Genomic DNA, 14452 nt, shown 5'->3' on the forward strand with positions numbered 1-14452 from the left:
AGCACTGCCAGGAGTGACCAGGAATAACGGTCACAAGCTGGCGGAGGGGAGATTTAGGTTAGATATCAGGAGGCGCGACTTCACGGTCAGGGCGGCTAGGGCCTGGAACCAACTTCCAAGAGAAGTGGTGCTGGCCCTTGCCGGGGTCATCTGACCCCAGTGCTCTTTCCTGCCAAGGCAGGGGGTCGGACTAGATGATCTACCTAGGTCCCTTCCGACTCTAGCTACCATGAAACTATGAAACATTTTCATCTCTAGGGGCAGTGCTAAGATTTGTTCATAGAAATTTGAGATTTTAGCAAAGTGAAGTGTACACTGCCTTCCACAAACTTCTGAATAAAGGATTCACTGTTAAATAATAGTCCTTTAAGTAACAGATTACTAAATAACCTAGCAGCCAGAATTACCTGTGAAAAGCATAATGAGGAGAGGCAGCAGAAGTCTGAGACTTGTGAGCTCCTCAGAAAATAATGTTACATGGTTGTTCTATATTATTTAATTTGCAACAGCACTCAGACTCCAGCCAAAATTGGGATCTTCAATGTGTTAGTTACTATAAAAGCCTAAGCTGACAGATTGTAAACCCTTGGGTGATGTCTAAGATGCTTAAATTTAACTTGGCAAAAGGAAGTCTTTGTTTAATGTCACAATTCTCTCTTTTCAAGGCCCAGTCACACAGCCTTGTTAGTAGCAACTGTTCATTTCTTGAAACTGGCTTACTGAAGCAGTAGGGAGTAGAAACTGAAAAAAAAATTTGTTATGTTTTCAACCTTTTTTACAAGATAGGTGAAACTCAACAACCAGGACCCAAGAAAAACACAAAAAAACCCACCTCTCTCTCAAAGGTTATATTTGGCTATGCTAAGGGGGAAAATCTCTAAAGTTTGTATCATTTAAACAATTAAAAAAGCAGTAATAGTATTATAGTACCAGCTATGACATCCCAGTAAAGATTTCTGCCCCCTTTCCCCACACAGTGCTAGGCATTGTTAAACAGAGCGAAAAATCTCTGCCCTTTAGTGCTTACAAAATTATTTAAGACAAAACATAGCAGACAGATGCGATGAACTAATCAGAAGGAAAAAGATAAATAAGACAAAGGGAACAGTGGTGAGAATCTGTATTTACAGAGGCCATGTAGGTGCAAAGCTAGATGTTCCTAAGATGGTGACCGATCTTTAAGTCAAACTATAAACTAAAACAAACACTCATACAACAACCCTCCTCCGCCCACCAAAAACACAACGCAGTGAAAACTGGAAGCCTCTACCAGACTGTCTTCCTGGCTATCAATTGACATTTTTTCCAGAGTAGAATGGGATCCTGAGGAAGGATGAGGGAAACAGTGGCTTAATCAACCAATTCAAGGGGGTACTTTATACACAGGGGGTTATGTAGAATAAAGCACAAAGGTGCCCGTAAGAAAAACACAGATGGAAAATGGAGGTAGCCCTCTTGGTGGAATGGAGAAACAATGTGATGTGACACAAGAATGGAAGACAAAGAATATGGTAGGATAGAGTAGGTAAAGCAGAGGTGGGCAATTATTTTGGGCAGAGGGCCACTCACTGAGTTTCAGCAAGTCACTGAGGGCCATATGACAGGCAGCTCAGGGCAGATTAATATTAATTTTCTAAATTTTTTAGGGGTCCCGCAGGCCAGATAGACTGGCCTGGTGGGCCACATCCAGCCCCCTCAGGCCACATTTTGCCCACCCCTGAGGTAAAGTGTGTTAAAAAGATCAAGATTAAAACACTTTGATACAGCTGTGAAAGTGACCAAATGACATTCAAAATGATGGAACAAGATAATGATCTTAGTAACTACATTTGAAGGGAGCCAAAATGGGAAAGGCCCTAGAGAACAGTTTTAGTGCAATAAAAGAAAAGGAATATTAATGTAAATAGCAACAGCAACACTGTTACTCCAGTTACAAATCTGATAAGCTGGAGAGTGACATTATCAATAATAGAGAAAAATAGAACACAGAAAGAAAAGACCAGGGAGTCACAATTTGGACCAAATTAAATTTAAATTGATGGCACAATGTCCAGGAAGAGAGGTCAGATTCACATGGAGATACAGAATTAAGCAATGTTGGAGAGCAGATTTGAGTCATTAGCAAAAAAAGCGGTGGCTGCAGCCACTGAGCAGATGAGAGTGTAGATAGGCAACAGGAGGCTGCAAAGGACAGAGCTTTCTGATGCAACAGAAAGGGTGGAAGAGAACAGTATGCACTGCTGAAACAGAAAAGACAGTTCTCACAGAGCAGGGGGAACAGAGTTCTGAAAACCAGAGATGTAGATTCAAGAAAGTAATGATCAATGAGTAAGAAAACAGTTGAGATCAAAGAGAGGTGAGTATGAAAAAGGAGCCCTGAATATTAGTCAAAACTGGTCACTAGTGACTTAGTGAGTGTAGTTCTAATGTAAACAGAGAGGATGGAAAACGGATCACAAGGAGACTCAAAGATGGAGATGGAAGACTTGAGGCAGTGGCTGTAGATGAGTGATTCACATACAAGGGAGCCACAAGATTCATAGATGTAAGGTTGGAGGGGACCTGAGCAGATCATCAAGTTTGATCCCCTGCCCTGGGCAGGAATGAATACTGGGCTCATATGACCGCTAGTAAGTTTAAGCCCATATGACCCCAGCTAGGTGGTTATCAAGCCTCCTTTTAAAGACCTCTAAGGTAGGAGCCAGCACTACTTCCCCTGGAAGCTGGTTTCATATCCTGGCTGCCCTAACTGTGAAGCAGTGCCTCCTGATGTCTAGCCTGAACCTACTCTCAATCAACTTGAGGCTGTTATTCCTTGTTACTCCAGGAGGTACTCGGGGGAACAGGGTCTCACCCATTCCCCTCTGGTCCCCCCGGTAAGTTTACAGACGACCACTAGATCCCCTCTCAGCCTTCTCTTGTGAAGGTTGAACAGGTCCACGTCCTGTAGCCTCTCCTTAAAGGGTCTGCCCTGCTACCCCTGATCATGCGAGTGGTCCTCCTCTGGACCCTCTTGATGCTGGTCACATCCCCCATGAAGTGCAGTGCCCAGAACTGGATACAATACTCCAACTGCGGCCTGACCAATGTTGCAGAGGGGGAGGATCACCTCCTTGGACCTGCTTGCGATGTATCTATGGATACATGACATGGTGCAGTTAGCCTTGCTGACTGCATCCTCACATTGGTGGCTCATTTTCATTTTGGAATCAGTAATGGTTCCAAGGTCTCTTTCTGCCACTGTGCTTTCAAGAAGGGAGTTCCCCAGCCTGTGGGTATGCTGCTGGTTTTTCCTACCCAAGTGCAGTACCCTTTGTCAGTATTGAATCCCATCCTATTCACGTTCGCCCGCCCCTGTAACCTGTCCAGGACCAGTTGTATCCTGTCCCTCTCTTCTACCGTGCCCACCTCGCCCCAAATCCTGGTATCATCAGCGAATTTGAACAGGGTGCTTTTCACCACCTTGTCCAAGTCTTTGATAAAGAAATTGAACAGTACGGGCCTGAGGGCCAAGCCCTGGGGGATTCCACTGCCCACATCCCTCCAGGTCGAATATAACCCGTCCACCAACAGGCTCCGGGTGCAGCCACTTAGCCAATTTGCGACCCATCTGACTGTGTAGGCGACTGTGTAGGCATCAATGCCACAGTCGCCTACCTTTTTAATGAGAATGGGGTGGGAGACAGTGTCAAAGGCCTTCCTGAAGTCCAGAAAGACTACATCCACCGTGACACCTGTGTGCAATGATTTTGTGACCTGATCGTAGAAGGCTATCAGGTTGGTCTGACAGGATCTGCCCTTAATGAACCCATGCTGGTTGCCCTTGAGCATCCTCCCCCCTGCTGGTCCCTCCCAGATGTGCTCCTGGATAATTTTTTCAGGACTGAAGTAAGACTATTCTTCTAAGGGTGCTGCAGGGTTCCGCACAAAAAAACACACTGTTAGATGTGTAAGCACCTACACATGGTTCACAAGATAATCCCTGACATTTCAAATAGGAATCCACAGTGTCAAAAAAATTCTGACCTGCTGTGGTCTTTCTGAGTTCTTTGTAGCAGAAAAATTGCTCTATTATTTTTCTGTAGTTCAGAAATGAATAAAAGCTACGACCTGGTATTTTCTGAGGGGTGCCTTGGTCTAAAAACGTTGATAATTACCGTTTTAGATGGTATGCACGATGAACAGGGAAGCAAATGGGAGAAAGGGAGAGCGAGATTCAGGTGTGGGTTAAAGAAACCTGAAGAGGGACCTAGTTCAGAAACTATACATTTTTCTTTTTCAAGAATCTCCCTTTAAATGGTACACATAAATTCTCCAATTAAAAAAGGATCTGAGGTAATTTGATGTATACAGATAAATGTGACAAAAAAGTTATATCATTTTCAATAATCCAGTTACTGAGTTGAACAAATATTTTTGGTACCTATGAGTTGTCCAACCTCTTCTCTGTCATTGGTTTCTTCCTTTCCTACTGCTTGTTGTTGAGCAGCCAGGGCGGTAAGCTGTGCAGACTGTTTAATTAGGGAGACCCGATAGAAATAGTTTCTCCAAAACACCTCCTCTTTTACACTGCAGAGAAACAAACATAAGTTTTGATACTTTTTTTTTTTGCAGTCAGCATGAAGATTCACTTTACCACCTGCAGCTGAAACTGTCAAAGTCAAAACTACAGATGGTTGGGGAAAGAAGCATAAGGCTCTATCTACATTTTCATTTTCTCTATTGCATGTAGTGTCTGAAGTACAATTTTAACTTTGGCTATCCTGACAGCACACACAAAACTTATAGGATCTACCATTATAATGCTGTTCTTTCCTTGAAGTTACTGCTAGATATTCATCACTTAATCTCAGTTTGACATAAATTTCTTTAAGAAAAGATTAGCTCAATAACATGCAGATATGCATCATTATCTTGGAAGGCTCCCACTGCTCTGTTCTACTTCGTAGCAGACCAAAAAAAAAAAAGAATAAATGTGACCACTGATGTTGGCTCAGCTTCTCTAAGAATTCCTCCCCTTTGTTGTCAGGTAATGACAACTTTGTTTGGTTCCGGCAACCAAAAGAGCATTTATCAGATTTGTGAAAGGCAGCAAATCTAAGACACAGAGAACAGCATTTGCTCACCTCGTCTCTGAACAGGTGTTGCACAAGTAGAAATGTTACTCTCATGGTTTTTCCTGCTTGCTGCTTTTACACAACAAAGTCAAGAATTGTTTTCAGTGTAGACCACAATATGCAGCATTTCTAAACTGTATTAGTTATACAAAGGCAGTCTTTAGCTAAAGGTCCAGTGCTACATGTATTACTTACTAAAATTAAAGGGTCTTGTAAAAACAAGATTGCACGCAGATGACTACTTAAGACATGATGCGATTCGAATCTACTATGCCACTGGGCAAAACATTTTGTGTAAGATGCTTTAAAAATTAAAACAAAACAAAATCCAGTGTGGAAAAAAATATCATGCTGTACAGTCTAGTCCCAAGAACTGAGGAGGTTTGTGTATTAGAGGTGGAGTGAATAGACCTACTTATAATTAAAGTTGTCCAACTTACCCTCCTTTCAGCCTGTTTGCAGTTGTTCATATTTTATAACACTCTGCCTGGTTGGATTCAAATTTCCATAGACTATCTGCTTCTTGCTGAACTTTTCTAAATTCCTAGTCAAAATGATTCATCTGCTTTTTAAGAGTGAGATTAAGGAAGATACTTTTTGCAATGTCAAAAATGTATTAAACCTGATTTAAAAAGTAACTTCGGGGCTCCCCCCACCAAGCCACGGAGCAGGACCAGAAATCTGGTCAGATGCATGCAGCCTAAATCCAAATTTGGCCAAGTTAAGCTAAAAAAAAAAAAATCACAAGTTACATGTGCTCAGTATGATTGGACTTGAACAAGTTACAAGGAATCAAGTCTGGGAAGGAACAGGAAGAAGGGCCTGTGCACTATGAAGTTAATGTCTCCCTGCTCCAAGCTTAGAATGCAACCCAAGATTCTTCAGTCTTGCTCTTCCTTTGCTTTCAGCAAGTATCTGTGAAAGCACCTGAGAAAGCATGCCTCATTTCTGCCCAGTGCTGGTCTACAGTCAGGGTAACAACCTACCATTGCTATCAGTTACTCTGTTAGCTAGAGACAGAGGTTTTGTGTGGCATATGTAAATTAAGTGTTCAAGCCTTGCTGAGAAACCCTGTTGGTGTCTGTATTACAATATATGACAAAATCTGGGGGCAGGGCAGGGTGGAGGAGGGAAAGGGGCAGTTTGCTTTAAAAAGGTAATAATAATAATAATAATAATAATAATAATAATAATAATAAAAGAAAAATGTACACACAAAATATCTACGTTAAAAGAGCATTAATGTTGCTAAGCCAAAAATTGAAAAGTTAGGAAGTGCCAGAATTGCGTTTGCCTATACACCCTTAATTCAGGTCTCTTGCACTTATGCAGTTTGACAGTTTTTATTTACATGACCACTTACTGTTTTTTCCACAGACCTTATTCATTCAGTGCACAAGTGAAATGATGATCTGGGCATGAAGGAGTTATGCAGTGAAGGAGATCGTTGTCCATAGGATATCTGACTCATTTGTTGTAGAAGCTGGAAGATGTGTAATGAATGAGGACTTGTAGGAAAATGAAGGATGGTTTCATATTTAAGGCAGTTAACTGGGCCATGAGCACGAGGATTCAGTTCCTTCTTCTGACAGAGGTCCTATGTGATGTCAGACAAGTCACTTAAGCCAAACTTTTCTTATATAGTTACTAACTGTGCATTCACTTGCTGAGTGCAACCTTACATTTCTGGCATTTTGTAACTTTTGAGTGCTTGATTTAGCAACATTAATAAATGTGCTTTTAACATTTTGCATTTAGTTACTTAATAAGCAATTCAAGACAAATTAGAAATGTCACTAAAAACAAATCAGAAGTGTCCACTGTCTATTAATAAGAACTATTCCTATAAACTGAACTTAATTTTATATAAAAGTAAAAGGTTATTCAAAGTAACAAATTGATAAGAAATCATTGTAGAGCTTTGAAGTGGAAATTTAAACTGAAGAAATCTATTTAATTTATTCAAGCACCTACCTTAAAAATGGTTATAACAAATTCAGACAAATAGGCATAATTTTTCTGTCTCAATTTTTTTAAAAAGGGTTTATAATACACAAATTTATTATTTATGGTGTGAATAATGCATACTTATACTAAACCCCAAAAGTCTGCATATACAGGATTAACTGTATATAATCTTACTTAATGAACACTGCACACACAGTAGAGAAAAGCAAAGAAAAACAGTGGAAGGTAGAGGAGAAGAAAGATGAACAATTTAGAAAAGTTAAATTAAAATAGCCAAATGTGATGTGTTACAGTTCACAACTATCAGCAGAAATTACTTACTGTTTAGGAACAAGATCAAATCTCATTCTGTTCAGAAGCTCATCTTCTTGCAGCATTACCAAGGCAACAGGATACATCTGATCAAAGTCAAAATTAAACTGAACACCTGCTGGAGGGTCCCGCAGAAAGTTCCGTTTGTCCTTTGAAAAAAACACAGAGAAGTTTTTAACAGATGAATGGTATCATGCTCAACAAATACTACTACTACATCTCATTCAACATATTTTTGAATGCCAGTGGCATAACTGTCCATAAAAGATAAAAACATGTTAGAGGATACACTTTTATCTATTTTTGCTCAGAAACTGCTTTAGGCACAACCTTATTTACAGTACTTCTGAACACAGTAGGTGGCCTGATGAACACTACTCTGTAGCTAAAGTTTGCATGTATATCCACACTATATAATTTATCAGAACATAAGATTTAACTTACTGTAAGTAAGTAATCAAACCAAAAGAAAACTTTAACACTACAATAAACTTACTGCTGATAAGGCCAAGATTTGTTGTTGAATGGTTTCTTCTTCATTACTATCTACCCAAGGGGGTACTGCTGCTTCTGTTGTTAAGAGGAGAAATATAATTCAAGCTTAATTATACTTCAATATGAAAAGTTAAATTAACTCAGAGTAACATACAATTCCACAAGATAGAAAACTGTTTTAGAACTGGGTTTACATGGGTAGATTAATTTCATTTCTTTTTTAATTGCAATTAATCTCAATATATAGGAGGTGATGGCCAGAAATGGGTCTTTGCCTCATACACACACACACATAAAATAATCTGCACTATCTTTTTTTGTTGCTCTCACTTTTCAATCAGATTTTGTTTTAGTTCTAAAATGTTTTGACTAGGTCTGCTGCAATTCATTCATGGAAGCACTGTCTTGTACAACTGGTTGAACTATTTGGAAAAAACTGCAAGTGGTTTAAAACTGGCTTGGGTTTCATATTTTGGAATACTTCACTAGAGACTCCATTTCAAACACTCAAAATTTCACCTATTTTTTGCTATGGGGAAACAAAAAATGTTAAATTCATGAAAACAAGAAAGGGATGTTAAGTGCTTATAGATATATTATAGGGGTGTAGGTTGTAGCCGTGTTGGTCTAAGGACATAGGCAGACAATGTCTCTTTGCGTGAATCTGTTATCTTTTATTAGACCAACTTAAATAGTTGGAAAACAATTATTAAGCAAGCTTTCAGGTTCAAAAACCCTTCGTCAGGAAGAACACACACAAACTGCTGAAACTTCCTTAGCCTGATGAAGGGTTTTTGAACCCGAAAGCTTGCTTAATAATTGTTTTCCAACTATTTAAATTGGTCTAATAAAAGATATCAGATTCATGCAAAGAACCTTGCCTGCCTATAGATATATTACAATTTTTATAACGATTGATTCTGTAGTCCAAGAATAAGTGAAAAAGGTATGCTCTACTACTCATACCCAAAGCATAGATTATATCTCTTCATTGTGAATAGAACCATATATTAATAGTTGAAAAGTGTATGATAAATTTTACCATGAGTCACTTAAAAACATCTACATATTCTAGGTTAAAAGAGATTCAATAATTATGTCAAACTTCAACAAACTTTTCTATTCAAGTAATGCTTTAAAAAGTTAGAGAATAACAACCTAAATATAAAGAAGAAACAACCATCGCTTCTCTTAGCCACAAGCAGACCCACTGATGTCAACGCACATGGCTGGGAAACCCAAGCAGGATTGCATTCATTTTAATTATGAAATAATGAATGTAATTAATTATTCCTTGCATTACAAGTCAAGCATCTCCCTTGAGGAGTTAAGAAATGCTATCAGAGTACCCTCAACCTATCTTTTTTGTTTCATTTATTAACATGTTATTCCAGTGGTACAGCTCAGGTAACAGTCATCTAGTGTTTCTGTCTCCACTTTAGAGAATTACTCACGGGAAATCAGTCCTACAACTATATGAATTTTAGAGTAATATAATTCTGATGAACTTAATAGAAAATGCATGTCAGGTTAGTTGTATAGTGTTAACTTGTTTCAGCTTATGTCAACAACAATCAATTAATCTCACACCAAGAGTAACTTAATTCAATTCTGTCATACCAGTATGGTGAATTAAACATTATTTCCATATGCTGTTTTTTCTGTTCAACACATTAGGCTTAGACTTAGGTCAATTATGCACCTCCTGACTACATATGATCAAATTCAAACATAAGCTACTTTTGCTTAGAAAAATAGTCCTACACATTTAATAATAGATATTCAATACCTGACTTTTTTGTGTGCTGTTCTTGGACAAATTTCTCTTGCTCCTTCTGAAAGTCTCCAATAATTGTCTATAAAAATATATATATATATATATAATTATCCTTGACGAAGCATATGAAAATTATTGCAAGCTGTCTAATGTTCAGAGAAAAACATTTTAAATAACCTCTCAAAATAACATTTTTAATACTTGAAACCTTATTCACTTGCAAGTTCAGCAAGAAGAGGCTGCCCATTAATTTTACATACCTTTAGATCAAACTCAGTTTTGTCTTAGATTTTAAACTTCTATCCATGAAAGTTCATAAATGAGTTTCAAGCGTGATTCATGCTCTGTAGGGTTTATCAGTGAGGTTTTTAGACAGAGAACAGATTACCAAAGAATGTGGAGTAAATTTTCCATTAATTAGCATCTTAATTTGAGGTCAAATGCCTCTCAAGAATATGCATTCTACATCAACTGCCAATACTTAGGCCTGATGCTAGCACTGGTAAAAGAAATTCTACAGCCAGTTATACAGGTAGATCCTAGAAGTCCCTTCTAGCCTTAAATTTATTAAAGTAAATATAAAAAAGTCTATATGTACATATGCTCAAAAGGGCGAATTTTGGATGCTGTGGAATTACTTTTATCTGCCCTGTGAAACAGTCAGATGCTTCTTCAGAAACAAAGCCTATGCACAAGAGGCACTAAACATGAATACAAGACTTTTCCTGCAAACCAAAAGCATTATTTTTGCCTAAACACACAATGCATGAATAGCTTCAAGTCATACAAAGGATCTCCTACTTTCTCTCATCTCTCTACTTTTGTATTTGAAAGCATTTCTTACTGCTTTCTGTCCACATGGTAGACCACAACATTTTCCACAGGGCACTTCCACACACAGTACCTAAAACTGTCATTTTAAGAAAGTTCTACGACTAGGTTTATGCACAGTTAAATGTCTCAAATATTTTTCATGGCCTAGCCTGTATCTAGCTTAGTTGTTCTAGTCAGCAACTGAAACTTCTTCATTCCAGATAAGTGATTCTGACTCTGGCATCCTTATATAATAAAAAGAAGCATGTTTTGTGTTCAAGTGACACTATACTTTTCTAATGGCAGACAGTCTCAGAGAAATCACTGACAGTCTACAATTAACGCAAAAATAATCTATTCCCCAAATTATTAAGGCTCTCTATGAACAGAGACAAGCTTACAAAAAGCAATACAATAAGATATTATGGAAATATTATGATCACTTAGACTATTATAATATATTACTCACCTACAAATGCCCAAAATATTGAAATAAGGAAAAGAAAGCATGATTCTATGCCCCAAAGACAAGCTATATTAATAGAAAAAGTGTTACATGTACAGCACACTACCTAATGTAGAAGGATTCCATTTGCAATTTAGCTGGGTCTGAACACCTGAACTGGCAGCAGGGAGCAGGAAGAAGTTAGCTGGTTCAGTTGTAGAGGGGCCAAGAGCAAGATCTGAGACCCAATGCTGCTCACAGCCACAGGAAATTCAAAGTTAGAAGGGATGTTGACAAGGAGAGCAAAGTGTGATGTCACTCACTGGGTGCGTCCACCTGAGACGCTTTATTGCACAGCAGGCTAATTTGCTGTTCAGTAAAGCATCACTGTGTACACGTGCATGGCAATTAGGGTGCAGCAGGCTAATTTACTGCACTTAAACACACGTGTCGATGGTGACATTGGGATTAGTTTATTCTGGCTCAAATTGAACCAGAGTATATTTAACTGCATTAAATGCACATGTAGACATGCCCACAGGGTATTAATTTGCTTTGTACTGTTGCTCCACCTGTCAGCATATGGTAGTCAAAGCAAAACACAGCAGTCCAGGCAAAGCTTCAACAATACTGAACAGAAAAGAAAGATATTAGTATTTTTCGCAAGAGCATCACATTGCTGACTCATGCAATTTGTGGTCCACTAAGTTCCCTAGATCCTTTCGTACAGTAGCACCACCTAATCAGCCATTCTATGTTTTGCATACAATTCTTCCTTAAATACAGCATTTTACAGCTATCTTTATTAAATCTCACTTCACTAATTTTAGGTTTCTCAAATTTAAAAGATATTCTTGAGTCCTAATCCTGTCCATAATGCTTACATGTCCTTTCTAGCTTGGAATTATCTTCAGATTTTAAGTACATTCTTTATGTGATCAAAGCCAATAAATGAATATAAACAGTGAATGATACCGCACCAGAACAGACCTTCAAGAGACCCTGTTGGATAAGTCCTGCCCATCTGAAATCAAAGCATTGTTTGGAAACAAACAAGGAAAACCCCACAAAAGCCCCTTGAGCATCAATCAGTTGTGCATCCAGCTTATAGCAATTTTATTTGGACCCTATTTTCTAGGTTTGCTTATATGTATGTCATATATGACCGTGTCAAAAACCTTACTAAGGTGAAGCTATATTAGCACTAGTGCTTTCTCCTATCTACCAGGCCAGCTACCCTGTGAAAAAGGAAGTTCCATCTTAATGGGCTGTCATCAGGGTGTGCCACAAAAAAGCACACAGGACAATTTTGTCTTTAGAGATGGGTATGAATACTGTGTGGCAAATAAAGCCAAGGCCCATGCCCTGAACAGTGAGAAGAAAAATACTGAGCTATTGCTTATTAAATGAGCACCACCTAGTACAGAGCTTCTTAAACTGTATTCCACAGTCCCTGTAGTTCTGCAGTAGGTCACTGGAGGCTCCACAAAAAGACTGGAGGTTATGGGAGCGGGCTGGGCAGGCGGGACACTGCCAAAGCCAGGCTGGGTCACCAGGCTCCATGTCAGTCTTTAGGGCAGGGAGTCTGCAGCAGAAAAGGTTCCATGTATTTAGGAATTCTGAACCCACTGATCTAGTAAATCTTTGATGTAGCTTTTTTGTGTAACCCACCCCTCAGCCAAAAAACTGTATTCTTCATGTTTTTAATAATTAGTTTGTTTTACTAGAAATGTTTATTATTTGTTGGCCAACAGCTAAGGTTGCTTTCAAGTGATTACATTTTTATGTAAGGGATTTTCGTTAACATTTTCACTTAAAAATATGTACTCTGTCTGAAAACTTCAGTCAGATAAAGTTCTATTTATTCATTCATTTATTCAAATATTTAAGAAACAAGATCTTTTAAAAAATGTTTTAAAATATAATTTTACAGGCTCAGATTCTTTCTACAGAAGCTGACATACAGCAGCAGGAGAGGTACAAGTAGGTATATTACAGAATGTTTTCAGAAAAGACAGAAAAGGCATACCTTATCAATGATGCTATCAATTTTCCCTTCTTCCACAGACTTCTTTATAGTCTGTGCTGTTTCAGCAACTGATTCAGATATCTTCTTTGTAGCAGCAGTGGCAAAATTGAAGAGGTAACCTTTCACAAATAAGTAGAGATTACAAATGTAAATATTTCTTTACATCTAGTTCTCTACTGATAATCTTTTCTCTCCTGTATTTATAGGTCCTTAACCTGAAAACTCTACTCTGAATATAAACACCAAAACAAAATAATTTACATCAGCTTCTTAGCCTGAGATAAAAACTCTCATTTTTCAATAAGGGATAAGCTACCACACTAATCATTCATTTCCCATGCGCATGGGTGGATCAGGATTTCAGAAAGGAGGGTGCAGGAGCTGTGACCTCTGCTGCAGCGATGACAGGAGCTGCATCCTGGATTCCAGACTCCTTCCATACACCAGGGTAGGCAGACCATGTGGCAGGAGCACCAGCCAGGGATTTTTAAGTCCTTCAAGCAAGAAAGTATCTTCCCTCCCTTGTCACTTACCCTACATTCAGCAGCAGGTTCCCTCTCCTCTGCCAAATGCTATAGCTCCTTTCTGCAGCTAAGCCAGGTATGGGGGGGCGCTACAGAGCCACTTCTGTCCTGTTGTACCTGGGCGGCACATGAAGCCAGGCTGAGGGATAGCAGCCGCAGCAGAAGGGTTCCTTTTTCTCTTCCTGCTCCCAGGCTAGCAGGGAACACCTTGGGGACCAGATAAGGAGCAGGGCCTGCCTGCCAGGCTGAACCTAGCTCCATGAGGAGGGGGAGGGGGCAGGAGTGGCTCTGGAGCACCATCTTATCCCCTTGGGCACCCGGAGACAATGACAGCAGTGGGAAGGGAAGGGGGGAGAACATGCCACTGAACGGGGGTGGAGGGAGACAATTTTACTTGCTTAAGGGACTTTAAAAAAGTGTCCCTGGCCTGCTTCCTCCATGCCATGGTCTGAAAGTGGTGCATGGAATGCACCCCTTTACCCTCCCCTCACCTGCTCCAATTGTGAGATGAGAGTATTTGCATAAGTAATTACTGAAAAAGTAGACAAAATGCTGTCATACCCTGCCTGCATATAGTAGGGCTGCGCAAAATTTGCCGGCAGTTTCATTCCGACACTGCTCCAACTCGTTTTGAGCTCGAAACGGCAAAATCAAAATGAAACAGAGTTTTGAAACAGCCTCGAAACGAAACGAGGCAAGTTGAAACGTTCAAAAAATTTTGAAATGTTTCGTTGCCTGCAGGGAAACAGAAACTAAAACAAGGAGAGGGAGGGGGAAGGAGTGCTCTCATTATTGACTGTGTAGCTGGCCAGTGACTGTCATCCTTTCCTGAGGTCTCTTTCAATCCCAGTGCTCTGGGAGATTGGAAGGCATCTCAGGAAAAACTGCAAAGGTAACATTGTTTGAACTGCCTTGCTTTCTGCCTTGGTGTCAGTTGAGTGAGGGCGCACCTTAACACACACACACACACAC

General features: G+C 39.4%; 1 protein-coding gene across 1 annotated transcript in view; it reads right to left on the reverse strand.

Moving 5' to 3' along the window:
• SYAP1 (synapse associated protein 1) overlaps positions 1-14452 on the reverse strand; it is a gene marked incomplete at its 5' end in the record, with an annotated part of 26867 nt that overhangs the window by 4773 nt on the left and 7642 nt on the right. The window contains 5 exons of the mRNA XM_019528467.1: positions 4424-4569; positions 7407-7546; positions 7894-7967; positions 9682-9748; positions 12957-13075. Of these exons, the coding sequence (XP_019384012.1) occupies positions 4424-4569; positions 7407-7546; positions 7894-7967; positions 9682-9748; positions 12957-13075 (546 nt within the window). The remainder of the gene's footprint in view (positions 1-4423; positions 4570-7406; positions 7547-7893; positions 7968-9681; positions 9749-12956; positions 13076-14452) is intronic.

This window comes from Crocodylus porosus, unplaced genomic scaffold (genome assembly GCF_001723895.1).
Source record: "Crocodylus porosus isolate Cpor-Errol unplaced genomic scaffold, CroPor_comp1, whole genome shotgun sequence".
Lineage (NCBI taxonomy): Eukaryota > Metazoa > Chordata > Crocodylia > Crocodylidae > Crocodylus > Crocodylus porosus.